The 27,768-nt window shown below is 41.3% G+C and overlaps 2 protein-coding genes and 2 long non-coding RNA genes across 8 annotated transcripts; 2 read left to right on the top strand and 2 right to left on the bottom strand.

Annotated features, from left to right (window-relative positions):
• Nucleotides 1–3,131: 3,131 nt before the first annotated feature.
• LOC122870647 (protein PXR1-like) lies at nucleotides 3,132–6,323 on the top strand. Its single transcript, XM_044184991.1, has 4 exons — nucleotides 3,132–3,871; nucleotides 4,113–4,527; nucleotides 4,650–4,838; nucleotides 6,312–6,323. Exons 2-4 carry the CDS (start codon nucleotides 4,408–4,410, stop codon nucleotides 6,321–6,323), a joined length of 321 nt encoding a protein of 106 aa, XP_044040926.1. The 5' UTR covers nucleotides 3,132–3,871; nucleotides 4,113–4,407.
• A 2,739-nt stretch (nucleotides 6,324–9,062) lies between these two features.
• On the bottom strand, nucleotides 9,063–11,705 carry LOC122873358. Of its 2 annotated transcripts, none has more exons than XR_006377416.1 (3): nucleotides 10,312–11,705; nucleotides 9,968–10,056; nucleotides 9,063–9,443 (listed from the first exon to the last, which is right to left on the bottom strand). It is a non-coding gene; the product is annotated as an uncharacterized LOC122873358 (long non-coding RNA). The 2 variants fall into 2 exon arrangements; XR_006377415.1 differs by having other exon boundaries at nucleotides 10,224–11,700.
• Nucleotides 11,706–14,256: 2,551 nt separating this feature from the next.
• Nucleotides 14,257–16,291, top strand: LOC122870652 (DNA ligase 1-like). The gene is made up of 5 exons (XM_044185003.1): nucleotides 14,257–14,540; nucleotides 14,783–15,199; nucleotides 15,322–15,510; nucleotides 15,899–16,112; nucleotides 16,287–16,291. Exons 1-5 carry the CDS (start codon nucleotides 14,511–14,513, stop codon nucleotides 16,289–16,291), a joined length of 855 nt encoding a protein of 284 aa, XP_044040938.1. The 5' UTR covers nucleotides 14,257–14,510.
• Nucleotides 16,292–19,449: 3,158 nt separating this feature from the next.
• Nucleotides 19,450–23,235, bottom strand: LOC122873357. 4 transcript variants are annotated; one of them, XR_006377414.1, is made up of 4 exons: nucleotides 22,803–23,235; nucleotides 20,885–21,143; nucleotides 20,017–20,717; nucleotides 19,450–19,937 (listed from the first exon to the last, which is right to left on the bottom strand). It is a non-coding gene; the product is annotated as an uncharacterized LOC122873357 (long non-coding RNA). The 4 variants fall into 4 exon arrangements; XR_006377412.1 differs by having other exon boundaries at nucleotides 20,020–20,717; nucleotides 22,803–23,234; XR_006377413.1 differs by having other exon boundaries at nucleotides 19,450–20,126; nucleotides 20,629–20,717; nucleotides 22,803–23,224.
• Between the last annotated feature and the right edge of the window lie 4,533 nt (nucleotides 23,236–27,768).

Here is a 27,768-nt window from a genome sequence, read left to right on the forward strand (position 1 = left end):
CCCAAACCCTCAACCAAACCTCAATCTCCCTTATTTTAAAAAAGAATAAGGACCCTCTGTCCTGTACCTCGTTATGTCCCATCAGCCTGCTGAATGTAAACTTTAAATTACTAGCTTTGCGCCTTGAGGCTAAACTTCCATCTATTATCTCCCTTGATCATACAGGTTTAATTAGAAATAGACATTCTTTTTAAAATTTAAGATGGTTATTCAATATAATTTATAATCCATCTAACTTCACTGCTCCAGAAGCATTAATATCATTGGAGGTTGAGAAAGCTTTTGATTGCGTGGAGTGGGGCTATCTCTTTCATACTCTACATAAATTCGACTCGAATTATTACCTGGGATAAACTCTATTCCTCTCCTCAAGCCTCAGTTAGAACAAATAATACTCAATCAGAATACTTTCCTCTACATAAGTCCACCAGACAAGGTTGCCCTTTGAGCCCCCTGCTGTTCGCTGTCGCTATCAGCGCCATGGCGCTTCTCTCTAACCCCTGCATCACAGAGATTACCTGGAACGGCACAGAACAAAGGGTCTCTCTTTATGTGGACGACCTTCTTCTGTACATTTAAAATGTCTCGGCAACGTTTTACATATCTTGGAATCTCAAATACAAAAATCTTTTTAATGCCAATTTTACACCTTGTTTAGCACATATGCAACTTTGACTTTGAATGCTGGTCACTGCTCCCACAAAATTTAGCTGCGAGGATCAACTCTGTAAAAATACTCTCCCAAAGTTCTCCTATCTATTTTAGTGTATACCTATTTTCCTCCTCAAGAGTTTTTTGGAAAATTGATAGTCTAAGTTTGGAGTTTATTTGGAACAAAAAACCCAGAGACTATATAAGGACTTTTCACAGAGACCGAAGCATCTTGGAGGAATGGCCTTACCAAACTTTAGATTTTATGACTGCTACTAACCTTAGAATTTTATAATATTGGCTCAGATCTGACACATTCCACCAACCCCTCCTGCTTGGTTGGCTATGGAGTCTTTTTCCTCTAAACCTGTGTCGCTGACCGCTCTTATACACTCCCCCATCAACTGCCTTCTCCCTCTATGTTAAAAATGTAATTGTTAAAACCTCCTTAAGAATTTGGAACCAGTTTAAATGTCACCTTGGTTTGCAAACTTTTTCTACCTCTGTTCCACAAGCTGCAAATCAAGCTTTTCCTCCCTCTATATCGGATCGTGCATTTTCCATATGGTTCAAACTCAGAATTAAACAATTCTCTCTTCCTAAACATAATTTTTTTTAGATACCTGCAAATTCGTAGTTTTGTTCGCTAGATAGATATGCCCAGTTCCCTAACCTGCCTGATGAGATGCCTCCAGATGCTTTTCTCACTCAGGTCCCTGTGATGAAAGGTGTGATTTTGGGGGTAGGGATCTTTGGGTGGAGGATTTGGGGGAAGGGGATCTCTGAGGAATTTTGGGGGGATATTCTTAAACATGCATACCTCATCTGTCTGCGCCAGACATGGGTTGATTCAATGTAAAGTTGTTCCCTGCACTAATTGGACCAAAGTTAGGCATCTCTAAATTTATGACAATATTGACCCCTCTTGTGAAAAATGTCATCAAACACCTGCAAACCATGTGCATATGTTTTGGTCGTGTAAATCTCCGCGTAACTACTGGACTGCGATCTTCAATACTTTGACGGAGGTAACTGGGACACTTATCGAGCCTAATGCTATTACTGCTCTGTTCGGCATCCCTCAGTTGCTGTTTCCTAGGCTTCAAGCGGATCTGACGGCTTTTGTGGCATTATTGGCTAATACTGATGAGAGGGAAATCACCAACACTGCCTTCTCACACTCTGTGGATAAAAGACATTTTCAATAATTTACAGCTTGAAAAAATCCAATATACACTGAAAAGCTCTTCCAAGAAATGTAAGAAGATGTCGGGCCTTATTTTGCCTACACCTTCACAGTTATCCTCGAATGAGATTCCATTTTATCTTCTTATTTATTTATTATTCTCATTTGTTTATTTGTATTCTGACCTGAAGGGTGAAGTTATTATGTTTACTGTAATATGTGACATATGACCAAGCTGACTGTTGGAGGTGTGTTTTTCTTATAGTTGCTATATATTGTATGTTGTTGTTTTTTCTGCTGCACTATAACATGACACTGTCACTCACAAGCGCTTTAGCATTATTGTCAATGTGTGTAAAAAATGAATAAATAATAAAGTTCATAAAAAAAACTGTGCATATACCATTCTGCACAGTGAAGACACCAAAGTGAAGTAACAATAAACAAAACACATTTTTGGGTGGAGGGGGACTTTAATAAAATGGTTACAACCAATTTACAAATATCATGTATACTTTTCAATTTTATCAACCATTTCCCAAAACACATCATGTTTCTAAATTGTTATGAAGATCAACTGGCAGAGATTGAAACTGGCTTGAATACCACTACTTGATGCTAAAGTCTGATGCGTATTTAACATGCACATTAGTTGTTGGCTTTGCAACACATGCAACATAAACCAATATTTTATGATCCCATGAATTTCATTGGTAAAGAATTGTGTCCAAGATGTGTACTGAGTGGGTCATTTTATAATTCAGTGCATTCTGATGGACAAACTGTAATAAACACCTTCATATACACCAGGAGTCGGCAATTCGGTTCAACCTTGGGCCAGTTTTTTTTTACAGCGTTATTGAAGGGGGCGCAATTGTGATTTTACAGGCGCAATGGATATGCAGGCTTATATGTTTTCAGTATGTTTAGTTTGTTTGAGTATTATTTTGATTTGCTTAAGAAAAGTTGATTGATTAATTGTTTTATAAAACTGTCTGTTTTAGGATTGTGTCTGAGAGCAGATTTCACTTTCCCATTAGTAAGTAATGACTAACACAGTAACAGAAGCTTATATGTTAATACTCATTTAGCAAAAATTACTCATATATGCAAATGTATCTTCTATGTTGCACCATGAGACTGGAGATGTAGCTGGTACCTGGTTATCCACACACCATAAAAACTGTCCTGCTTTATGTTTGAATAAAAGTACTGTTGTTGTTGGAGGGCTGGCTTTTTGCCGACATTGATATTGTCTATTGACACCTGTTAAAGGAAAACAGTCTAGTCTTCTTTGTTGGGGATCGAAGAGAAGGGATACACAGTACACTTCAAGTAGTTTGGCTCTTTATGCCTTATAGAGCTTTTGTGTTCATTGATTTCTTGTATGTTTTTGACAATGTGGGCCCCAGGTGTGCAAGTAGTAATACATGATACTGATTGGGGCGGAAACATAGTGTCACCTTTACTGTCTCCTATTGCTTTCAAGAACAAAAGTCTGTTCACTCCGTCTGACCAATAAAAATATGTTGTTTTTCTGTGCTCTGTGCATATTAAACAAAAAGTTAATAATAAACAAAAAGTTAATATTAAAAAGTTAATATTTTTCAATAGTGCTTCTACCAAAACTGCATGATTTTGGAAAATTAATCAGATCAGAGGTAGTTAGAAAATGCTATTAAGGTCTTTGTTAGAATTCTGAGAAGCTAGAACACATGATGAGAATGCTCCATCATCACAATCATTGTAGAACACTGACATCATAATGAACATCTTGGTTGTCTCCTGCTCCTGTAGAAAACCTCATTTACATTTAACAACCTGAGCTGAGTACTACCTCTCTGTCTTTGGTGAAAACAAACTCTCAACAATTGCAAAATACAACTTCAGTAACTACAACAACAACTATATCAGAAAGTACCACAACTCTGAAACTACAATACAGTTTCAAGTTGAACTCCAACTGTGAAGTACGACTACTATATTTACAGCCAATATCTTGACATGGACAGAAGATCCGGCTCAAGAAACCGGGTAAGCTTTTCTCATTTGACCCGGACAGACATTTTGGTGAACACTTTTTCAGCAATGTGTTGCTTAAATCATTTTCTAGAAAGAAGATAGATGTTAGAGTGTCACAACTTGAATCATTTATTGTTACCCACACTTAACCCCAAACAAACTCAAGTGAAACTGAAAAATAGTAAGTGCACATAGTAGTTCTTTGTGTATCAAATGTCAACAGAAGAACTACATGTATGTTTCTGTCTTTCAGGCATTTTGGCCAATGCAGTTTGGTGCTGCATTATACGGCCCAATCAGGCCGGCTGCGGTGCAGCTGCAGCACTCCGAGCAGCTTCCTAACTCAGTTGTGCAGGGACTCAGAGATGCCTTGTACTCTGCCATCACTGAGATAAAGTCTCTCAAGGAGGAAAACAAAGCTCTGAAGGAGCAGATTGGCCTGCTGGGAAACAGGCAGGTGGAGGTGAGCCAGCTCCAAGAGGAGCTCAAACAAAAGATGACCTCCTCAAAAGGGTCACCAAAAAAGGCGGGCTAGAACAAGAGCCCACATGGAGACCCTGGGCCTGCTGTCTCAGATGGAGAAGGAGCTGAAGAGGAGCGAAGAGCAGTGGAAGAGCACATGTGATGCTCTGGAGGCGAGCCTCGTGTCCAAGAACAACCAGCTGCAGGTACGCTGCCTCAGCTCATCGCTATGCTTCAGAATAATGACTTGTTGGATTCTAACAGCTTGTTTTAGATGGGTTCAGAATGAGCTTTTGCAGTAAAACATATACTGTTTTTCTCTTTTCAGAAGCTCACTTTCAACACAAAGGAGCAGGAGCAGTCTGAGAAAAAAGATAGAAAGGAACAGGAGGAGAAGAAAATGAAAGAGGAGGAGGAGGAGGAGAAAAATGAGAAGAAGAGAAAGGAAGAAAAAGAAAAGATGGAAAATGTGGAGAAAGAAAAGGCAAAGAAAGAGAGGAAAGAACAGATGGAAAAGGTGGAGAAAGAAAAGATGGAGAAAGAGAGGAAAGAAAAGCTGGAGAAAGAAAAGGCAAAGAAAGAGAGGAAAGAAAAGATGGAAAAGGAGGAGAAAGAAAAGATGGAGAAAGAGAGGAAAGAAAAGGTGGAGAAAGAAAAGGCAAAGCAAGAGAGGAAAGAAAAGATGGAAAAGGAGGAGAAAGAAAGAATGGAGAAAGAGAGGAAAGAAAAGATGGAGAACAAAGAAAATGAAAAGGAGGAGAAGGAGTTGAAGAGGAATGAAGAGAAGGAAATGAATGAGAAAAATGAGAAGAAGGCAAAGAAGAAGAGGGGAAGAAAAAGAAGAACAGGCGTGCAAACTGAAAAGCAACAGTAAGGAGGAGAAACCTGCTGCCGGTTTGACTCAGGTCAGACATCAGCCCAACATCCTTCCTCCTGAAACCCCTACCCCTACCCTCCACCCCCTTCCTACCTTACCCACTCCCCCCTTCCTACCCCTTCTCCCCTCCTACCCCTTCCCCCACCCCCTTCTACCCCTTCTACCCCTTCCCCCTCCTACCTCACCCCCCCTCTTATCCCTTCCTCCCCAAACCTCCACCCCTCCCCCCACCCAACCCTTCTTGTGCACCTATTAAATATTTTAAAATGTTGCAAATTGTTCAATCCAGTTCTGTTGAAGTAAATTACATCTGCCTGTGTATGCCTTTCTGAATATAGATATAATTTTAATATGATACCCATTTTACACTGGGAAAAATCCCGCTAACACCCACTAACATCTGGCTTTTGTCTTCAGTGTGAGAGGGTACAATCAGCATTCACTCAAAAACCTGCATATACACGCTAATTTTGGTGTAAATCATTTTATACTATAATAGTATAAAATGATATAGGCTCCATGGCTCCTATCAAGTACTACAGCATTACAGTCCTTGTTTTGGAGGAACAGAGCCAACATGTAAGGGGTCTTTAAATTAGGGTTGAGCGAGTACTCGGCTGAAACGAATATCCGGTACAGATAATATCCTTTTTACGAGTATGAGTATCATCAGAGTAAAATGTGTCAATATCTGTACTTGTTATATATAGCAACTTTTATTAAAAACCTTGTTCTGTAAATAGTTCTCTTACTCTTGTGATCAAAAACATTGCTCTGAAGCTCAATTCTGAGGTTGTTCTGTAAATAGTTTTCTAATAAATATAGCAACTTCTGATCAACCCATATCAATTTCCAGCTTAAATGAACAACTTCTGGTTAGTCACACCAGTAGTAACCACCCATGTCTGGTTTAAGCCTGGATACGAATACAGATAATTTAGTTAGTTAGAGCCGGGTCCGTAAAGAAAAGGTTTTCCCAGTTTGGTGTGGAAGAACTTGACAGGCCTGCACACGACACTTCTCAGAAAGGTGGAGCCTGTTATAGCAGCATGTTAATTCCCCATGGTTTTTGGAATGCGATGCTTAACAATGACATGTGGGTGTAATGTTCAGGTGTCCACATAGATTTGGCCATGTAGTGTATATAATGACACGTGCCCCCACTAATTGAATGATAATTCATCCTCACATAATGACCTGCACCTGCAAAAAAACTCTTCCCTGTGCACAAATCAAACAAAGCAAAAATGAAGACTCTGATTAGGATCTGAGAGCTTGCCAATCAAATGGTCCTAAAATGCAAGATAACTCTGAGGAATCAAAGATTGTCTTAAAGAAATACACAGTGCTGCTGTGAAAAAGGCTGAGTGTATTTGGCCTCTTAGCTTGTTCTTTAGTGCCACTCTCCAGCCAGCCTGTCAACATTGTACACAAAATATCAGAATTTACAGGATGGGTTGCCACAGCATCTGCAGAGCAGTGTATTACTGGGAATGTCATGCTCATCAGAGGATAAACCTGTTTTATTTAGGTTACAATGTGGCCTTTTCTCAGTGTCACCTTCAGGTCAAACATTTCAGTTTTTGCCCCACTTATGGTATGGTTGCCTCCACAGTCGTCATCTGTCCAAGTTTTCTGGTGTGTATTGAACATCACAGCCTCAATGGGCTGCTGTTGTGGCTTTAGACCTCCAGTATATATATATATATATATATATATATATATATATATATATATATATATATATATATATATATATATATATATCGATCTCGCCAATTTTACTTGCACAAGTATCCATCAAATGTGGCATATACCAAGGAGATGCTCTGTCCCCACTGCTGTTCTGCATAGGTCTGAACCCCCTCAGCCAAATAATCAACAAGACTGGCTATGGATACCGACTCAGGAACGGGGCCACCATCAGTCACCTCCTCTACATGGATGACATCAAGCTATACGCTAAGAGCGAGCGGGACATCGACTCACTGATCCACACCACCAGGATCTACAGCTCTGACATTGGGATGTCATTTGGGGGCTTGAGAAGTGCAGTCGAATGGTGACAAAGAGAGGGAAGGTAGTCCACACAGAAGGGGTCTCACTCCCAGAAGGAACAATAGCAGACATTGAGGATGGTTACAAGTACCTTGGAATACCACAGGCAAATGGCAACCTCGAAGAGGCAACAAGGAAGACGGCAACGGCCAAATACCTCCAACGAGTAAGGCAAGTCCTAAGAAGTCAGCTCAATGGCAAGAACAAAGCCCAGGCAATAAACAGCTACGCCCTGCCAGTGATCAGATACCCTGCGGGAATAATAAGATGGCCAAAGGAGGAGATACAGACCACAGACGTTAAGACGCGAAAGCTCCTCACCATGCATGGAGGGTTCCATCCCAAATCCAGCACCCTGAGACTGTACGCTAGCCGTAAGGAAGGCGGCCGTGGACTAGTGAGTGTGAGAGCCACTATCCAGGATGAAACATCCAAGATCCACAAGTACATCCAAGATAAGGCCCCAACAGATGACGTGCTCAGGGAATGTCTCAGGCAATGGAGAACAGAGGAAGACGTGCTGGAGGAAGGACCATCATGGGAGGACAAACCCCTACATGGGATGTACCACCGGAACATAACTGAAGTGGCTGATATCAAGAAGTCCTACCAATGGCTAGAGCGGGCTGGATTGAAGGACAGCACAGAGGCACTCATCATGGCTGCACAGGAGCAGGCCCTGGGCACCAGAGCAATAGAGGCCCAGATCTACCACACCAGACAAGACCCAAGGTGTAGGCTGTGCAAAGAGGCCCCTGAGACAATCCAGCACATAACTGCAGGGTGTAAGATGCTGGCAGGAAAAGCATACATGGAGCGCCATAACCAAGTAGCTGGCATAGTGTACAGGAACATCTGCACTGAGTATGGACTGGAAACCCCGAGGTCAAAGTGGGAAACACCTCCAAAGGTGGTAGAGAATGACCGAGCCAAGATCCTGTGGGACTTCCAGATCCAGACTGACAGAATGGTAATGGCGAACCAGCCTGACATCGTGGTGGTTGACAAACAACAGAGGAAAGCCGTTGTGGTTGATGTGGCGATACCAAGCGATGGCAACATCAGGAAAAAGGAACATGAGAAACTAGAGAAGTACCAAGGGCTTAGAGAAGAGCTGGAGAAGGCCTGGAAGGTGAAGGCAACAGTGGTGCCCGTGGTCATTGGAGCACTCGGGGCAGTGACCCCCAAACTGGAGGAGTGGCTACAGCAGATCCCTGGAAGAACACCAGACATCTCGGTCCAGAAGAGCGCAGTACTGGGAACAGCAAAAATACTGCGCAGAACCCTCAAGCTCCCAGGACTCTGGTAGAGAACCCGAGCTCGAAGGATGAGACCACCCGCGGAGGGTGAAGGACAAAGTTTTTATATATATATATATGTATATATATGAAGAGAAACCTCGGGAAGAGCTACAGAGGAGGGATCCCTCTCCCAGGAGGGACAGACATGCAATAGATGTCGTGTGTACAGAATAGATTCACAACAGAAAATACAGTACAAAATGCATATGTATATGTATTGTTTGTACAAATGTATTGTTTGTACAAATAGTACAAACAATTATGATGACAAAATGTAGATTGTAAAACATAAGTGAAGAGGATCTGGATGGATCCAGAAGGACAATTACGCAGCTACAGGTGATGCCCACTAAGTAGGATCTGAGCCACGCAACCTCCTCTCCACCATAGAGACAGCAGCAGTGTTCCAGCAATCACAGATCCAGACTCTGCAGCTCCTGAGGCAGAAATACCTGCTGAAAGCGACAGAAGGAGAGATAAGAGACGAGAAAGCACAAAACTACCGGAACGATAAAATGTAGATTTAGTAACATGCATTAATGGGATAATCATTCTGAAAATTTTGCTCGATGGTTGTGGAAAATCACTGGAAAAAAATAACAACTGCTGTCTATGTCCTGGTCGATTCATACAGCCAAAATGATTTGAGGCAGACTGCGGGTTAATGACTCAAACTGGCGTCTTCTGGGGTCCCGTTCTGAAAGGAAGGAAAAAAGGAAAAAAATAAGACTAAGGCTGTTTTTGTTTAATGTATCAATCAAAGACATAAACTTAACTACTTTCAGAGGGGTTGTTCTGCCCACACTGTTCGACTTGAGCGCAGCTAAGCAGAGGTGTATTGTCTTCTTTACTGAGACGATTCCTTGAAAATGCTGACAGAGTAGAACTGGAAGAAATTAACAAAGCATATTTTTCAGGCACTTGGCTGTGACATATTAATATTACATTCATAGCACCACCTGCTGGCGAGAATTAATCTGTCAACATAAGTGTTCTAAAAAGACACCAGATATTGATAACAACAACTCCACAGTGTCCGTTTGTATTGTAATTATCAGAAAGAAGACCACGGACCCAAAGCAAACCTAGATAAATATAAAATTGCCACATGACATGACATTTTGTTGTTATTTTGTCATTACAGTCGTGCCGGAGAAACCTGGGAAAGCACAACAGGGTTGTCATACCTTCTTGTGTTGTGCTCCGTATTCATCAGGAGTACCCGGATGAAGATGGGGAGTACACAGACTTTAAACCTCCCATTTAAATTTAAAGTCTTTTATACTGTAATTGTTTGGTAATTTGTTATGTACACAATTATGCATTCAATACACTTTTAATAAATATCATAGATGTCTTGGACAGCTGTTTTTGAGTAATGACATGTTTGTATGTATGTCACAACTTAACTTTTTTTAACATGGAGGCTGGTGGGGCTCTAGTGCAGGGACGGACCGAGGCAGGAGGCAGGCAGATATGCTGGAGGAAGACGATGACAGCTGCACGTGGGGAAAACACTCTTGTCAAATCTTACTATCATGTTATCATATATCATACAATAAGTCGATAATGTAATTATTGCAACAGGCCTAATGTAATGTATATATTACCCAAATAACAAAATTTTGATTAAGGGCCAGATTAGTATGGTGAGATGATGACTTACATGCTGGCAGAAAACAGCTGATTAGGAAAGGGGTTGTGGGGTTAGATGGGTGTTGAGTCACCATGTGTTGGAGCTATTTCCACCCCACCTGGACAGCTGAGCCTGGACACATGGCTAGCAATTGCGTCTGATTTCTCAGGTCGCTCATACTGTGAGCACAGGAATCCAGGAACAGCCACTGCATTCATCTCAGCCACAAAGCGTGAAGGGTCATGGATGACCTCGTTAAAGAGGAGGTCCGTAAGCTCAGTCACATACTCTAAAACACAGGAGAGAGCACATAACATAGCATATAGTTTGAGTCATTCATATGGTTTCAACTGTTGACAAATTGTTACCAAAGTAACTGCAATAGAAATGTTGTGTTTACTGCTAGGAATTGTGTCACACTGGCAAATGTACTACACCTTGTCGCTCAGGTGGTGCCAAAATCTCGCCAGCGGGGCGGATGTGTTTGGAATCATGCATATATTAGTATGGAAATACCAACAGACAATTGAGAATTACCTAACCAGTAGTATATTTGGCCTTGACCATGGCACACAACATGTTCCCCTCTCTTGGCCTTGGGAAATTTTATTTGGAACTGCAGTTCTCCTGCTGCAGTCCTCGCTTGGGTAAGCCAGAATTTTCATTGAAATGCAATGCGGCCAGGTAAAGTCTGAAATGAGGAGGATTTGTATGGGATTACTCCAAAATAGTTACGCTTGGGCCACACTGCCTTCCTCTCTCTACCTGTGTGTGGTGGCTGTCTCGCTGAACTGCTGCGGCTCGCACATGTGTGGTGTCCACACAGACAGCGGTTCCACGACGCACACGCGCTGCTCAGATAGTTGGTTCAGCCCCATTCCCCAGTAACAGCGGCTTATCACTGAATCCCAGTTATCTCTGATGAAAGTTTGTAAAACTATCAGGTGTAAAATGCAGAGGCAGAGGTGGGTGTTGGTGGTGATCCATAGCTCTCCATCAAGGTGGATCTTCACAAAATCAATCCACCTTTTCTTGATCTCATAATTCTTGGGAAATTTAAATGAGGAGGCCGAGCTGTTTCGTAATTTCTTGCATTCAGGGAATATGCATTGGCGGGACGAAGGCATAGCTAGCTAGCAACCTGTAGGCTGTAGTAACTAACAGCAAAGTTAGTTATTGTAGTGTTAGGGGAGGGGCCACGCTCGGTGGCTCCAGTGCGTCATGGAGCCATGGTTTCAGCCCCGCCCAAAAAATCCTGAACACGAAGATGGTGAAAAACGGTCTAACTCCACAGTTCAGTACTACATAGTTAACAGTCTTCGTAACATGTTTTAAGCAATACATTTTTAACATTTATGATGCGTTTAGAAACAAACTTCTGAATTTCCTTTACACGGTCTGTTTCTGTTATGCTGACCATCTTTTTGTTGCAGATTCTCCGTACAGATATAATCAGCCCCTTAAAGGTCACGGCGAGATTGTTTTTGAGAACTACTTGACCGCTCTTATACACTCCCCTATCAACTGCCTTCTCCCTCTATGTTAAAAATGTAATTGTTAAAACCTCCTTAAGAATTTGGAACCAGTTTAAATGTCACCTTGGTTTGCAAACTTTTTCTACCTCTGTTCCACAAGCTGCAAATCAAGCTTTTCCTCCCTCTATATCGGATCGTGCATTTTCCATATGGTTCAAACTCAGAATTAAACAATTCTCTCTTCCTAAACATAATTTTTTTTAGATACCTGCAAATTCGTAGTTTTGTTCGCTAGATAGATATGCCCAGTTCCCTAACCTGCCTGATGAGATGCCTCCAGATGCTTTTCTCACTCAGGTCCCTGTGATGAAAGGTGTGATTTTGGGGGTAGGGATCTTTGGGTGGAGGATTTGGGGGAGGGGGATCTCTGAGGAATTTTGGGGGGGATATTCTTAAACATGCATACCTCATCTGTCTGCGCCAGACATGGGTTGATTCAATGTAAAGTTGTTCCCTGCACTAATTGGACCAAAGTTAGGCATCTCTAAATTTATGACAATATTGACCCCTCTTGTGAAAAATGTCATCAAACACCTGCAAACCATGTGCATATGTTTTGGTCGTGTAAATCTCCGCATAACTACTGGACTGCGATCTTCAATACTTTGACGGAGGTAACTGGGACACTTATCGAGCCTAATGCTATTACTGCTCTGTTCGGCATCCCTCAGTTGCTGTTTCCTAGGCTTCAAGCGGATCTGACGGCTTTTGTGGCATTATTGGCTAATACTGATGAGAGGGAAATCACCAACACTGCCTTCTCACACTCTGTGGATAAAAGACATTTTCAATAATTTACAGCTTGAAAAAATCCAATATACACTGAAAAGCTCTTCCAAGAAATGTAAGAAGATGTCGGGCCTTATTTTGCCTACACCTTCACAGTTATCCTCGAATGAGATTCCATTTTATCTTCTTATTTATTTATTATTCTCATTTGTTTATTTGTATTCTGACCTGAAGGGTGAAGTTATTATGTTTACTGTAATATGTGACATATGACCAAGCTGACTGTTGGAGGTGTGTTTTTCTTATAGTTGCTATATATTGTATGTTGTTGTTTTTTCTGCTGCACTATAACATGACACTGTCACTCACAAGCGCTTTAGCATTATTGTCAATGTGTGTAAAAAAATGAATAAATAATAAAGTTCATAAAAAAAAACTGTGCATATACCATTCTGCACAGTGAAGACACCAAAGTGAAGTAACAATAAACAAAACACATTTTTGGGTGGAGGGGGACTTTAATAAAATGGTTACAACCAATTTACAAATATCATGTATACTTTTCAATTTTATCAACCATTTCCCAAAACACATCATGTTTCTAAATTGTTATGAAGATCAACTGGCAGAGATTGAAACTGGCTTGAATACCACTACTTGATGCTAAAGTCTGATGCGTATTTAACATGCACATTAGTTGTTGGCTTTGCAACACATGCAACATAAACCAATATTTTATGATCCCATGAATTTCATTGGTAAAGAATTGTGTCCAAGATGTGTACTGAGTGGGTCATTTTATAATTCAGTGCATTCTGATGGACAAACTGTAATAAACACCTTCATATACACCAGGAGTCGGCAATTCGGTTCAACCTTGGGCCAGTTTTTTTTTACAGCGTTATTGAAGGGGGCGCAATTGTGATTTTACAGGCGCAATGGATATGCAGGCTTATATGTTTTCAGTATGTTTAGTTTGTTTGAGTATTATTTTGATTTGCTTAAGAAAAGTTGATTGATTAATTGTTTTATAAAACTGTCTGTTTTAGGATTGTGTCTGAGAGCAGATTTCACTTTCCCATTAGTAAGTAATGACTAACACAGTAACAGAAGCTTATATGTTAATACTCATTTAGCAAAAATTACTCATATATGCAAATGTATCTTCTATGTTGCACCATGAGACTGGAGATGTAGCTGGTACCTGGTTATCCACACACCATAAAAACTGTCCTGCTTTATGTTTGAATAAAAGTACTGTTGTTGTTGGAGGGCTGGCTTTTTGCCGACATTGATATTGTCTATTGACACCTGTTAAAGGAAAACAGTCTAGTCTTCTTTGTTGGGGATCCGAAGAGAAGGGATACACAGTACACTTCAAGTAGTTTGGCTCTTTATGCCTTATAGAGCTTTTGTGTTCATTGATTTCTTGTATGTTTTTGACAATGTGGGCCCCAGGTGTGCAAGTAGTAATACATGATACTGATTGGGGCGGAAACATAGTGTCACCTTTACTGTCTCCTATTGCTTTCAAGAACAAAAGTCTGTTCACTCCGTCTGACCAATAAAAATATGTTGTTTTTCTGTGCTCTGTGCATATTAAACAAAAAGTTAATAATAAACAAAAAGTTAATATTAAAAAGTTAATATTTTTCAATAGTGCTTCTACCAAAACTGCATGATTTTGGAAAATTAATCAGATCAGAGGTAGTTAGAAAATGCTATTAAGGTCTTTGTTAGAATTCTGAGAAGCTAGAACACATGATGAGAATGCTCCATCATCACAATCATTGTAGAAGAACACTGACATCATAATGAACATCTTGGTTGTCTCCTGCTCCTGTAGAAAACCTCATTTACATTTAACAACCTGAGCTGAGTACTACCTCTCTGTCTTTGGTGAAAACAAACTCTCAACAATTGCAAAATACAACTTCAGTAACTACAACAACAACTATATCAGAAAGTACCACAACTCTGAAACTACAATACAGTTTCAAGTTGAACTCCAACTGTGAAGTACGACTACTATATTTACAGCCAATATCTTGACATGGACAGAAGATCCGGCTCAAGAAACCGGGTAAGCTTTTCTCATTTGACCCGGACAGACATTTTGGTGAACACTTTTTTCAGCAATGTGTTGCTTAAATCATTTTCTAGAAAGAAGATAGATGTTAGAGTGTCACAACTTGAATCATTTATTGTTACCCACACTTAACCCCAAACAAACTCAAGTGAAACTGAAAAATAGTAAGTGCACATAGTAGTTCTTTGTGTATCAAATGTCAACAGAAGAACTACATGTATGTTTCTGTCTTTCAGGCATTTTGGCCAATGCAGTTTGGTGCTGCATTATACGGCCCAATCAGGCCGGCTGCGGTGCAGCTGCAGCACTCCGAGCAGCTTCCTAACTCAGTTGTGCAGGGACTCAGAGATGCCTTGTACTCTGCCATCACTGAGATAAAGTCTCTCAAGGAGGAAAACAAAGCTCTGAAGGAGCAGATTGGCCTGCTGGGAAACAGGCAGGTGGAGGTGAGCCAGCTCCAAGAGGAGCTCAAACAAAAAGATGACCTCCTCAAAAGGGTCACCAAAAAAAGGCGGGCTAGAACAAGAGCCCACATGGAGACCCTGGGCCTGCTGTCTCAGATGGAGAAGGAGCTGAAGAGGAGCGAAGAGCAGTGGAAGAGCACATGTGATGCTCTGGAGGCGAGCCTCGTGTCCAAGAACAACCAGCTGCAGGTACGCTGCCTCAGCTCATCGCTATGCTTCAGAATAATGACTTGTTGGATTCTAACAGCTTGTTTTAGATGGGTTCAGAATGAGCTTTTGCAGTAAAACATATACTGTTTTTCTCTTTTCAGAAGCTCACTTTCAACACAAAGGAGCAGGAGCAGTCTGAGAAAAAAGATAGAAAGGAACAGGAGGAGAAGAAAATGAAAGAGGAGGAGGAGGAGGAGAAAAATGAGAAGAAGAGAAAGGAAGAAAAAGAAAAGATGGAAAATGTGGAGAAAGAAAAGGCAAAGAAAGAGAGGAAAGAACAGATGGAAAAGGTGGAGAAAGAAAAGATGGAGAAAGAGAGGAAAGAAAAGCTGGAGAAAGAAAAGGCAAAGAAAGAGAGGAAAGAAAAGATGGAAAAGGAGGAGAAAGAAAAGATGGAGAAAGAGAGGAAAGAAAAGGTGGAGAAAGAAAAGGCAAAGCAAGAGAGGAAAGAAAAGATGGAAAAGGAGGAGAAAGAAAGAATGGAGAAAGAGAGGAAAGAAAAGATGGAGAACAAAGAAAATGAAAAGGAGGAGAAGGAGTTGAAGAGGAATGAAGAGAAGGAAATGAATGAGAAAAATGAGAAGAAGGCAAAGAAGAAGAGGGGAAGAAAAAGAAGAACAGGCGTGCAAACTGAAAAGCAACAGTAAGGAGGAGAAACCTGCTGCCGGTTTGACTCAGGTCAGACATCAGCCCAACATCCTTCCTCCTGAAACCCCTACCCCTACCCTCCACCCCTACCTACCTTACCCACTCCCCCTTCCTACCCCCTTCTCCTCCTACCCCTTCCCCACCCCCTTCTACCCCTTCTACCCCTTCTCCCCTTCCCCTCCTACCTCACCCCCTCTTATCCCTTCCTCCCCAAACCTCCACCCCTCCCCACCCAACCCTTCTTGTGCACCTATTAAATATTTTAAAATGTTGCAAATTGTTCAATCCAGTTCTGTTGAAGTAAATTACATCTGCCTGTGTATGCCTTTCTGAATATAGATATAATTTTAATATGATACCCATTTTACACTGGGAAAAATCCCGCTAACACCCACTAACATCTGGCTTTTGTCTTCAGTGTGAGAGGGTACAATCAGCATTCACTCAAAAACCTGCATATACACGCTAATTTTGGTGTAAATCATTTTATACTATAATAGTATAAAATGATATAGGCTCCATGGCTCCTATCAAGTACTACAGCATTACAGTCCTTGTTTTGGAGGAACAGAGCCAACATGTAAGGGGTCTTTAAATTAGGGTTGAGCGAGTACTCGGCTGAAACGAATATCCAGTACAGATAATATCCTTTTTACGAGTATGAGTATCATCAGAGTAAAATGTGTCAATATCTGTACTTGTTATATATAGCAACTTTTATTAAAAACCTTGTTCTGTAAATAGTTCTCTTACTCTTGTGATCAAAAACATTGCTCTGAAGCTCAATTCTGAGGTTGTTCTGTAAATAGTTTTCTAATAAATATAGCAACTTCTGATCAACCCATATCAATTTCCAGCTTAAATGAACAACTTCTGGTTAGTCACACCAGTAGTAACCACCCATGTCTGGTTTAAGCCTGGATACGAATACAGATAATTTAGTTAGTTAGAGCCGGGTCCGTAGAAAGAAAAGGTTTTCCCAGTTTGGTGTGGAAGAACTTGACAGGCCTGCACACGACACTTCTCAGATAGGTGGAGCCTGTTATAGCAGCATGTTAATTCCCCATGGTTTTTGGAATGCGATGCTTAACAATGACATGTGGGTGTAATGTTCAGGTGTCCACATAGATTTGGCCATGTAGTGTATATAATGACACGTGCCCCCACTAATTGAATGATAATTCATCCTCACATAATGACCTGCACCTGCAAAAAAACTCTTCCCTGTGCACAAATCAAACAAAGCAAAAATGAAGACTCTGATTAGGATCTGAGAGCTTGCCAATCAAATGGTCCTAAAATGCAAGATAACTCTGAGGAATCAAAGATTGTCTTAAAGAAATACACAGTGCTGCTGTGAAAAGGGCTGAGTGTATTTGGCCTCTTAGCTTGTTCTTTAGTGCCACTCTCCAGCCAGCCTGTCAACATTGTACACAAAATATCAGAATTTACAGGATGGGTTGCCACAGCATCTGCAGAGCAGTGTATTACTGGGAATGTCATGCTCATCAGAGGATAAACCTGTTTTATTTAGGTTACAATGTGGCCTTTTCTCAGTGTCACCTTCAGGTCAAACATTTCAGTTTTTGCCCCACTTATGGTATGGTTGCCTCCACAGTCGTCATCTGTCCAAGTTTTCTGGTGTGTATTGAACATCACAGCCTCAATGGGCTGCTGTTGTGGCTTTAGACCTCCAGTCATATATATATATATATATATATATATATATATATATATATATATATATATATATATATATATATATATATATATATATATATATATATATCATCTTAATTTTACTTGCACACGTATCCATCAAATGTGGCATATACCAAGGAGATGCTCTGTCCCCACTGCTGTTCTGCATAGGTCTGAACCCCTCAGCCAAATAATCAACAAGACTGGCTATGGATACCGACTCAGGAGCGGGGCCACCATCAGTCACCTCCTCTACATGGATGACATCAAGCTATACGCTAAGAGCGGCGGGACATCGACTCACTGATCCACACCACCAGGATCTACAGCTCTGACATTGGGATGTCATTTGGGCTTGAGAAGTGCAGTCGAATGGTGACAAAGAGAGGGAAGGTAGTCCACACAGAAGGGGTCTCACTCCCAGAAGGAACAATAGCAGACATTGAGGATGGTTACAAGTACCTTGGAATACCACAGGCAAATGGCAACCTCGAAGAGAGGCAACAAGGAAGACGGCAACGGCCAAATACCTCCAACGAGTAAGGCAAGTCCTAAGAAGTCAGCTCAATGGCAAGAACAAAGCCCAGGCAATAAACAGCTACGCCCTGCCAGTGATCAGATACCCTGCGGGAATAATAAGATGGCCAAAGGAGGAGATACAGACCACAGACGTTAAGACGCGAAAGCTCCTCACCATGCATGGAGGGTTCCATCCCAAATCCAGCACCCTGAGACTGTACGCTAGCCGTAAGGAAGGCGGCCGTGGACTAGTGAGTGTGAGAGCCACTATCCAGGATGAAACATCCAAGATCCACAAGTACATCCAAGATAAGGCCCCAACAGATGACATGCTCAGGGAATGTCTCAGGCAATGGAGAACAGAGGAAGACGTGCTGGAGGAAGGACCATCATGGGAGGACAAACCCCTACATGGGATGTACCACCGGAACATAACTGAAGTGGCTGATATCAAGAAGTCCTACCAATGGCTAGAGCGGGCTGGATTGAAGGACAGCACAGAGGCACTCATCATGGCTGCACAGGAGCAGGCCCTGGGCACCAGAGCAATAGAGGCCCAGATCTACCACACCAGACAAGACCCAAGGTGTAGGCTGTGCAAAGAGGCCCCTGAGACAATCCAGCACATAACTGCAGGGTGTAAGATGCTGGCAGGAAAAGCATACATGGAGCGCCATAACCAAGTAGCTGGCATAGTGTACAGGAACATCTGCACTGAGTATGGACTGGAAACCCCGAGGTCAAAGTGGGAAACACCTCCAAAGGTGGTAGAGAATGACCGAGCCAAGATCCTGTGGGACTTCCAGATCCAGACTGACAGAATGGTAATGGCGAACCAGCCTGACATCGTGGTGGTTGACAAACAACAGAGGAAAGCCGTTGTGGTTGATGTGGCGATACCAAGCGATGGCAACATCAGGAAAAAGGAACATGAGAAACTAGAGAAGTACCAAGGGCTCAGAGAAGAGCTGGAGAAGGCCTGGAAGGTGAAGGCAATAGTGGTGCCCGTGGTCATTGGAGCACTTGGGGCAGTGACCCCCAAACTGGAGGAGTGGCTACAGCAGATCCCTGGAAGAACACCAGACATCTCGGTCCAGAAGAGCGCAGTACTGGGAACAGCAAAAATACTGCGCAGAACCCTCAAGCTCCCAGGACTCTGGTAGAGGACCCGAGCTCGAAGGATGAGACCACCCGCGGAGGGTGAAGGACAAAGTTTTTTATATATATATGTATATATATGAAGAGAAACCTCGGGAAGAGCTACAGAGGAGGGATCCCTCTCCCAGGAGGGACAGACATGCAATAGATGTCGTGTGTACAGAATAGATTCACAACAGAAAATACAGTACAAAATGCATATGTATATGTATTGTTTGTACAAATGTATTGTTTGTACAAATAGTACAAACAATTATGATGACAAAATGTAGATTGTAAAACATAAGTGAAGAGGATCTGGATGGATCCAGAAGGACAATTACGCAGCTACAGGTGATGCCCACTAAGTAGGATCTGAGCCACGCAACCTCCTCTCCACCATAGAGACAGCAGCAGTGTTCCAGCAATCACAGATCCAGACTCTGCAGCTCCTGAGGCAGAAATACCTGCTGAAAGCGACAGAAGGAGAGATAAGAGACGAGAAAGCACAAAACTACCGGAACGATTAAATGTAGATTTAGTAACATGCATTAATGGGATAATCATTCTGAAAATTTTGCTCGATGGTTGTGGAAAATCACTGGAAAAAAATAACAACTGCTGTCTATGTCCTGGTCGATTCATACAGCCAAAATGATTTGAGGCAGACTGCGGGTTAATGACTCAAACTGGCGTCTTCTGGGGTCCCGTTCTGAAAGGAAGGAAAAAAGGAAAAAAATAAGACTAAGGCTGTTTTTGTTTAATGTATCAATCAAAGACATAAACTTAACTACTTTCAGAGGGGTTGTTCTGCCCACACTGTTCGACATGAGCGCAGCTAAGCAGAGGTGTATTGTCTTCTTTACTGAGACGATTCCTTGAAAATGCTGACAGAGTAGAACTGGAAGAAATTAAACAAAGCATATTTTTCAGGCACTTGGCTGTGACATATTAATATTACATTCATAGCACCACCTGCTGGCGAGAATTAATCTGTCAACATAAGTGTTCTAAAAAGACACCAGATATTGATAACAACAACTCCACAGTGTCCGTTTGTATTGTAATTATCAGAAAGAAGACCACGGACCCAAAGCAAACCTAGATAAATATAAAATTCCAACATGACGTGACATTTTGTTGTTATTTTGTCATTACAGTCGTGCCGGAGAAACCTGGGAAAGCACAACAGGGTTGTCATACCTTCTTGTGTTGTACTCCGTATTCATCAGGAGCACAGACTTTAAACCTCCCATTTAAATTTAAAGTCTTTTATATTGTAATTGTTTGGTAATTTGTTATGTACACAATTATGCATTCAATACACTTTTAATAAATATCATAGATGTCTTGGACAGCTGTTTTTGAGTAATGACATGTTTGTATGTATGTCACAACTTAACTTTTTTTAACATGGAGGCTGGTGGGGCTCTAGTGCAGGGACGGACCGAGGCAGGAGGCAGGCAGATATGCTGGAGGAAGACGATGACAGCTGCACGTGGGGAAAACACTCTTGTCAAATCTTACTATCATGTTATCATATATCATACAATAAGTCGATAATGTAATTATTGCAACAGGCCTAATGTAATGTATATATTACCCAAATAACAAAATTTTGATTAAGGGCCAGATTAGTACGGTGAGATGATGACTTACATGCTGGCAGAAAACAGCTGATTAGGGAAGGGGTTGTGGGGTTAGATGGGTGTTGAGTCACCATGTGTTGGAGCTATTTCCACCCCACCTGGACAGCTGAGCCTGGACACATGGCTAGCAATTGCGTCTGATTTCTCAGGTCACTCATACTGTGAGCACAGGAATCCAGGAACAGCCACTGCATTCATCTCAGCCACAAAGCGTGAAGGGTCATGGATGACCTCGTTAAAGAGGAGGTCCGTAAGCTCAGTCACATACTCTAAAACACAGGAGAGAGCACATAACATAGCATATAGTTTGAGTCATTCATATGGTTTCAACTGTTGACAAATTGTTACCAAAGTAACTGCAATAGAAATGTTGTGTTTACTGCTAGGAATTGTGTCACACTGGCAAATGTACTACACCTTGTCGCTCAGGTGGTGCCAAAATCTCGCGCCAGCGGGCGGATGTGTTTGGAATCATGCATATATTAGTATGGAAATACCAACAGACAATTGAGAATTACCTAACCAGTAGTATATTTGGCCTTGACCATGGCACACAACATGTTCCCCTCTCTTGGCCTTGGGAAATTTTATTTGGAACTGCAGTTCTCCTGCTGCAGTCCTCGCTTGGGTAAGCCAGAATTTTCATTGAAATGCAATGCGGCCAGGTAAAGTCTAAAATGAGGAGGATTTGTATGGGATTACTCCAAAATAGTTACGCTTGGGCCACACTGCCTTCCTCTCTCTACCTGTGTGTGGTGGCTGTCTCGCTGAACTGCTGCGGCTCGCACATGTGTGGTGTCCACACAGACAGCGGTTCCACGACGCACACACGCTGCTCAGATAGTTGGTTCAGCCCCATTCCCCAGTAACAGCGGCTTATCACTGAATCCCAGTTATCTCCGATGAAAGTTTGTAAAACTATCAGGTGTAAAATGCAGAGGCAGAGGTGGGTGTTGGTGGTGATCCATAGCTCTCCATCAAGGTGGATCTTCACAAAATCAATCCACCTTTTCTTGATCTCATAATTCTTGGGAAATTTAAATGAGGAGGCCGAGCTGTTTCGTAATTTCTTGCATTCAGGAATATGCATTGGCGGGACGAAGGCATAGCTAGCTAGCAACCTGTAGGCTGTAGTAACTAACAGCAAAGTTAGTTATTGTAGTGTTAGGGGAGGGGCCACGCTCGGTGGCTCCAGTGCGTCATGGAGCCATGGTTTCAGCCCCGCCCAAAAAATCCTGAACACAAAGATGGTGAAAAACGGTCTAACTCCACAGTTCAGTACTACATAGTTAACAGTCTTCGTAACGTGTTTTAAGCAATACATTTTTAACATTTATGATGCGTTTAGAAACAAACTTCTGAATTTCCTTTACACGGTCTGTTTCTGTTATGCTGACCATCTTTTTGTTGCAGATTCTCCGTACAGATATAATCAGCCCCTTAAAGGTCACAGCGAGATTGTTTTTGAGAACTACTTGAACGTAGCTTAAGAAGCTAAATTTAACAGCATGCACGACCGTTACATTGGCTAGGTTAGCGAGTTAGCCATCGTGGAACCTAACGTTAAGCTACTGGTTGTTGTGTTTGACAAGCGGTGGGGCCTATCGCCACTAACTAGCTAAGTCTGGCTATTTATGCCAGCGCCAACGTGTTTTAGTAGTGTTGTATTTTAATCACCATGAACAAATCTTGTCAGAATCACAACAAAGTCATGAACAACCTATTTGACTTTACGTTACAGTGACAGCGCACGTCAGGGCCGGGCTAGCTAACCCATTCAATGATGCCATTTTGCTAACAAACTGAAGATAACGCTAACAGCCTGAGAGCTACACTGACACACAAGTGCCGCCGATGAATCTTTAAACTCGTCAGTAGTCTGTATTAACGCCAGCTATCGCTATGCAGCTCTTAAACAATCAACTCACCAAAATCCTCTTGAAGAGAGCGTTCTCTTTCGGCGGTAAAGTAACTGTCGGCATTGTTGCAGTTGAGATCAGTTTCCCCTCGACCTCAGCACATGTAGCTAAAGTTAGCCCGGGTAGTCAAGACGAGTAGAGTTGAGTGACGGCCCTGGCTCGCCTGCTTCAGCCGCTCCGCTCGATTGCTCCGTCTTCTCTCCTCACTCGCTTCCTCCTCACGTGGTGACGGAAGCTCCGGCACCTTCCAAAATGGCGGCGGTTGGCCGACTGGTATACCAGAGCATGGAGGACTGTGACAAAGAAGGTCCTCTCCAGACATGTTTTTAATACATATAAAATACGGTGCTTCGAATAATACTTTGTATCTGATATGGTTTTCCCACAGAACGACAACGGAAGTGTTTCCAGAGGACACTAAAAAGGGTTGTGACTCAGGAAGTCACGTCAGTTTCATCCGGTCATTTTTTTTTCTGTTATTTTATTTTGTAGGCAACTGTTTCTCCACTTTGCGCAGTCTGATCTGCAGCGTGCACTTACCTCGTGGGAGCAGGAGATTTTAAAAAAGTTTGTAAAACATTTTTGAAACTGAAAATTACGGTAAATTTGAAGGAATTTGAAAAAAAATGTTGGAAAACTGCTGTTAATCAGATAATACCAAGTTCATCAGTGATGACAGACTCTTGCCTGTTCTGAACGTTGGAGTGACCAAGTGCACATAAATAGTGTTTCCTATGTACCGTATAAAACAAACCATGGCAACAACAAGCGTGTCCAAGCTGTTCAGCTCCTTTTAGTGTCCTCTATTAATACTTTGTTGTTGTTCTGTGTATTTGCAGCATGCTTCTGTGCTTGGTTGTGTGTATTTGCAGCACATGTGTTGTCAAATTGATTAAGATATTTTCTTAATTTGCTTGTGTTTTGTCTATTTGCATGTGTTTTCTAGTTGCAGTGCGTTTGCCCTTGTTGGCCACCGTAGTGTTTTTACTGGAGGATTCAAGTTTCCACATCACACTTTTGTATAAGTTACAAACTGGTCCAGGATGGGCCTCCACACCCAAACTAGTTGTGGTGTCACAAAATCATCTCATACATGCTCGTTTTAAACTGAGATTTAAGGTGAACACAGAAAAACCTTCCCCGTCAGGTGAATGTGAAAACATCCTAGTATCAAACTGCACATGCACAAATGATACTAAAAACCAGATACACCTATAACGAGCATGGGGATTAGGCCAGCAGATTGCTAGCCTATCAACTGTGACAGACATCATCTCACCAAATTCCCCAAATCCAAACATCTTCAGGCAATCAATTGATCCTAAGAAAATTAATGATGAGTTTAAAGATTTTTACGCATCTCTGTATAGACTAATTCTGAAAACACAGGTGATTCTTCACATTTGGATAATTTCTTTAATTCACTTGATATCCCTACCGTTCACCCTGACTTTGTCGATTATTTGGAAAGAAACACTGTTGAAGAGCTCACTACAGCAGCTATGGAATGTGGTAAATGTCCAGGATTAGCAGGCTATTCTGCTGAGTTCTATAAGAAGTTTTTACATAAATTAGCCCCCATCTTAACTGACATGTTTTAATGAAGCATTTGGGTCTCTGCCCCAAACCCTCAACCAAACCTCAATCTCCCTTATTTTAAAAAAGAATAAGGACCCTCTGTCCTGTACCTCGTTATGTCCCATCAGCCTGCTGAATGTAAACTTTAAATTACTAGCTTTGCGCCTTGAGGCTAAACTTCCATCTATTATCTCCCTTGATCATACAGGTTTAATTAGAAATAGACATTCTTTTTTAAAATTTAAGATGGTTATTCAATATAATTTATAATCCATCTAACTTCACTGCTCCAGAAGCATTAATATCATTGGAGGTTGAGAAAGCTTTTGATTGCGTGGAGTGGGGCTATCTCTTTCATACTCTACATAAATTCGACTCGAATTATTACCTGGGATAAACTCTATTCCTCTCCTCAAGCCTCAGTTAGAACAAATAATACTCAATCAGAATACTTTCCTCTACATAAGTCCACCAGACAAGGTTGCCCTTTGAGCCCCCTGCTGTTCGCTGTCGCTATCAGCGCCATGGCGCTTCTCTCTAACCCCTGCATCACAGAGATTACCTGGAACGGCACAGAACAAAGGGTCTCTCTTTATGTGGACGACCTTCTTCTGTACATTTAAAATGTCTCGGCAACGTTTTACATATCTTGGAATCTCAAATACAAAAATCTTTTTAATGCCAATTTTACACCTTGTTTAGCACATATGCAACTTTGACTTTGAATGCTGGTCACTGCTCCCACAAAATTTAGCTGCGAGGATCAACTCTGTAAAAATACTCTCCCAAAGTTCTCCTATCTATTTTAGTGTATACCTATTTTCCTCCCTCAAGAGTTTTTTTGGAAAATTGATAGTCTAAGTTTGGAGTTTATTTGGAACAAAAAAACCCAGAGACTATATAAGGACTTTTCACAGAGACCGAAGCATCTTGGAGGAATGGCCTTACCAAACTTTAGATTTTATGACTGCTACTAACCTTAGAATTTTATAATATTGGCTCAGATCTGACACATTCCACCAACCCCTCCTGCTTGGTTGGCTATGGAGTCTTTTTCCTCTAAACCTGTGTCGCTGACCGCTCTTATACACTCCCCCATCAACTGCCTTCTCCTCTATGTTAAAAATGTAATTGTTAAAACCTCCTTAAGAATTTGGAACCAGTTTAAATGTCACCTTGGTTTGCAAACTTTTTCTACCTCTGTTCCACAAGCTGCAAATCAAGCTTTTCCTCCTCTATATCGGATCGTGCATTTTCCATATGGTTCAAACTCAGAATTAAACAATTCTCTCTTCCTAAACATAATTTTTTTAGATACCTGCAAATTCGTAGTTTTGTAAGCTAGATAGATATGCCCAGTTCCCTAACCTGCCTGATGAGATGCCTCCAGATGCTTTTCTCACTCAGGTCCCTGTGATGAAAGGTGTGATTTTGGGGGTAGGGATCTTTGGGTGGAGGATTTGGGGGAGGGGGATCTCTGAGGAATTTTGGGGGGGATATTCTTAAACATGCATACCTCATCTGTCTGCGCCAGACATGGGTTGATTCAATGTAAAGTTGTTCCCTGCACTAATTGGACCAAAGTTAGGCATCTCTAAATTTATGACAATATTGACCCCTCTTGTGAAAAATGTCATCAAACACCTGCAAACCATGTGCATATGTTTTGGTCGTGTAAATCTCCGCATAACTACTGGACTGCGATCTTCAATACTTTGACGGAGGTAACTGGGACACTTATCGAGCCTAATGCTATTACTGCTCTGTTGGCATCCCTCAGTTGCTGTTTCCTAGGCTTCAAGCGGATCTGACGGCTTTTGTGGCATTATTGGCTAATACTGATGAGAGGGAAATCACCAACACTGCCTTCTCACACTCTGTGGATAAAAGACATTTTCAATAATTTACAGCTTGAAAAAATCCAATATACACTGAAAAGCTCTTCCAAGAAATGTAAGAAGATGTCGGGCCTTATTTTGCCTACACCTTCACAGTTATCCTCGAATGAGATTCCATTTTATCTTCTTATTTATTTATTATTCTCATTTGTTTATTTGTATTCTGACCTGAAGGGTGAAGTTATTATGTTTACTGTAATATGTGACATATGACCAAGCTGACTGTTGGAGGTGTGTTTTTCTTATAGTTGCTATATATTGTATGTTGTTGTTTTTCTGCTGCACTATAACATGACACTGTCACTCACAAGCGCTTTAGCATTATTGTCAATGTGTGTAAAAAAATGAATAAATAATAAAGTTCATAAAAAAAACTGTGCATATACCATTCTGCACAGTGAAGACACCTAAAGTGAAGTAACAATAAACAAAACACATTTTTGGGTGGAGGGGGACTTTAATAAAATGGTTACAACCAATTTACAAATATCATGTATACTTTTCAATTTTATCAACCATTTCCCAAAACACATCATGTTTCTAAATTGTTATGAAGATCAACTGGCAGAGATTGAAACTGGCTTGAATACCACTACTTGATGCTAAAGTCTGATGCGTATTTAACATGCACATTAGTTGTTGGCTTTGCAACATAAACCAATATTTTATGATCCCATGAATTTCATTGGTAAAGAATTGTGTCCAAGATGTGTACTGAGTGGGTCATTTTATAATTCAGTGCATTCTGATGGACAAACTGTAATAAACACCTTCATATACACCAGGAGTCGGCAATTCGGTTCAACCTTGGGCCAGTTTTTTTTTACAGCGTTATTGAAGGGGGCGCAATTGTGATTTTACAGGCGCAATGGATATGCAGGCTTATATGTTTTCAGTATGTTTAGTTTGTTTGAGTATTATTTTGATTTGCTTAAGAAAAGTTGATTGATTAATTGTTTTATAAAACTGTCTGTTTTAGGATTGTGTCTGAGAGCAGATTTCACTTTCCCATTAGTAAGTAATGACTAACACAGTAACAGAAGCTTATATGTTAATACTCATTTAGCAAAAAATTACTCATATATGCAAATGTATCTTCTATGTTGCACCATGAGACTGGAGATGTAGCTGGTACCTGGTTATCCACACACCATAAAAACTGTCCTGCTTTATGTTTGAATAAAAGTACTGTTGTTGTTGGAGGGCTGGCTTTTTGCCGACATTGATATTGTCTATTGACACCTGTTAAAGGAAAACAGTCTAGTCTTCTTTGTTGGGGATCCGAAGAGAAGGGATACACAGTACACTTCAAGTAGTTTGGCTCTTTATGCCTTATAGAGCTTTTGTGTTCATTGATTTCTTGTATGTTTTTGACAATGTGGGCCCCAGGTGTGCAAGTAGTAATACATGATACTGATTGGGGCGGAAACATAGTGTCACCTTTACTGTCTCCTATTGCTTTCAAGAACAAAAGTCTGTTCACTCCGTCTGACCAATAA

This window comes from Siniperca chuatsi, linkage group LG3 (genome assembly GCF_020085105.1).
Source record: "Siniperca chuatsi isolate FFG_IHB_CAS linkage group LG3, ASM2008510v1, whole genome shotgun sequence".
Lineage (NCBI taxonomy): Eukaryota > Metazoa > Chordata > Actinopteri > Centrarchiformes > Sinipercidae > Siniperca > Siniperca chuatsi.

Coding starts and splice junctions, on each gene's coding strand:
- LOC122870647 (XM_044184991.1), top strand. CDS start 4,408: ATGGAGACCCTGGGCCTGCTGTCTCAGATGGAGAAGGAGCTGAAGAGG. Junction 4,528..4,649: donor CCAAGAACAACCAGCTGCAG/GTACGCTGCCTC, acceptor TTCTCTTTTCAG/AAGCTCACTTTCAACACAAA.
- LOC122870652 (XM_044185003.1), top strand. CDS start 14,511: ATGGACAGAAGATCCGGCTCAAGAAACCGG. Junction 15,200..15,321: donor CCAAGAACAACCAGCTGCAG/GTACGCTGCCTC, acceptor TTCTCTTTTCAG/AAGCTCACTTTCAACACAAA. Junction 15,511..15,898: donor GGAAAGAACAGATGGAAAAG/GTGGAGAAAGAA, acceptor GGTTTGACTCAG/GTCAGACATCAGCCCAACAT.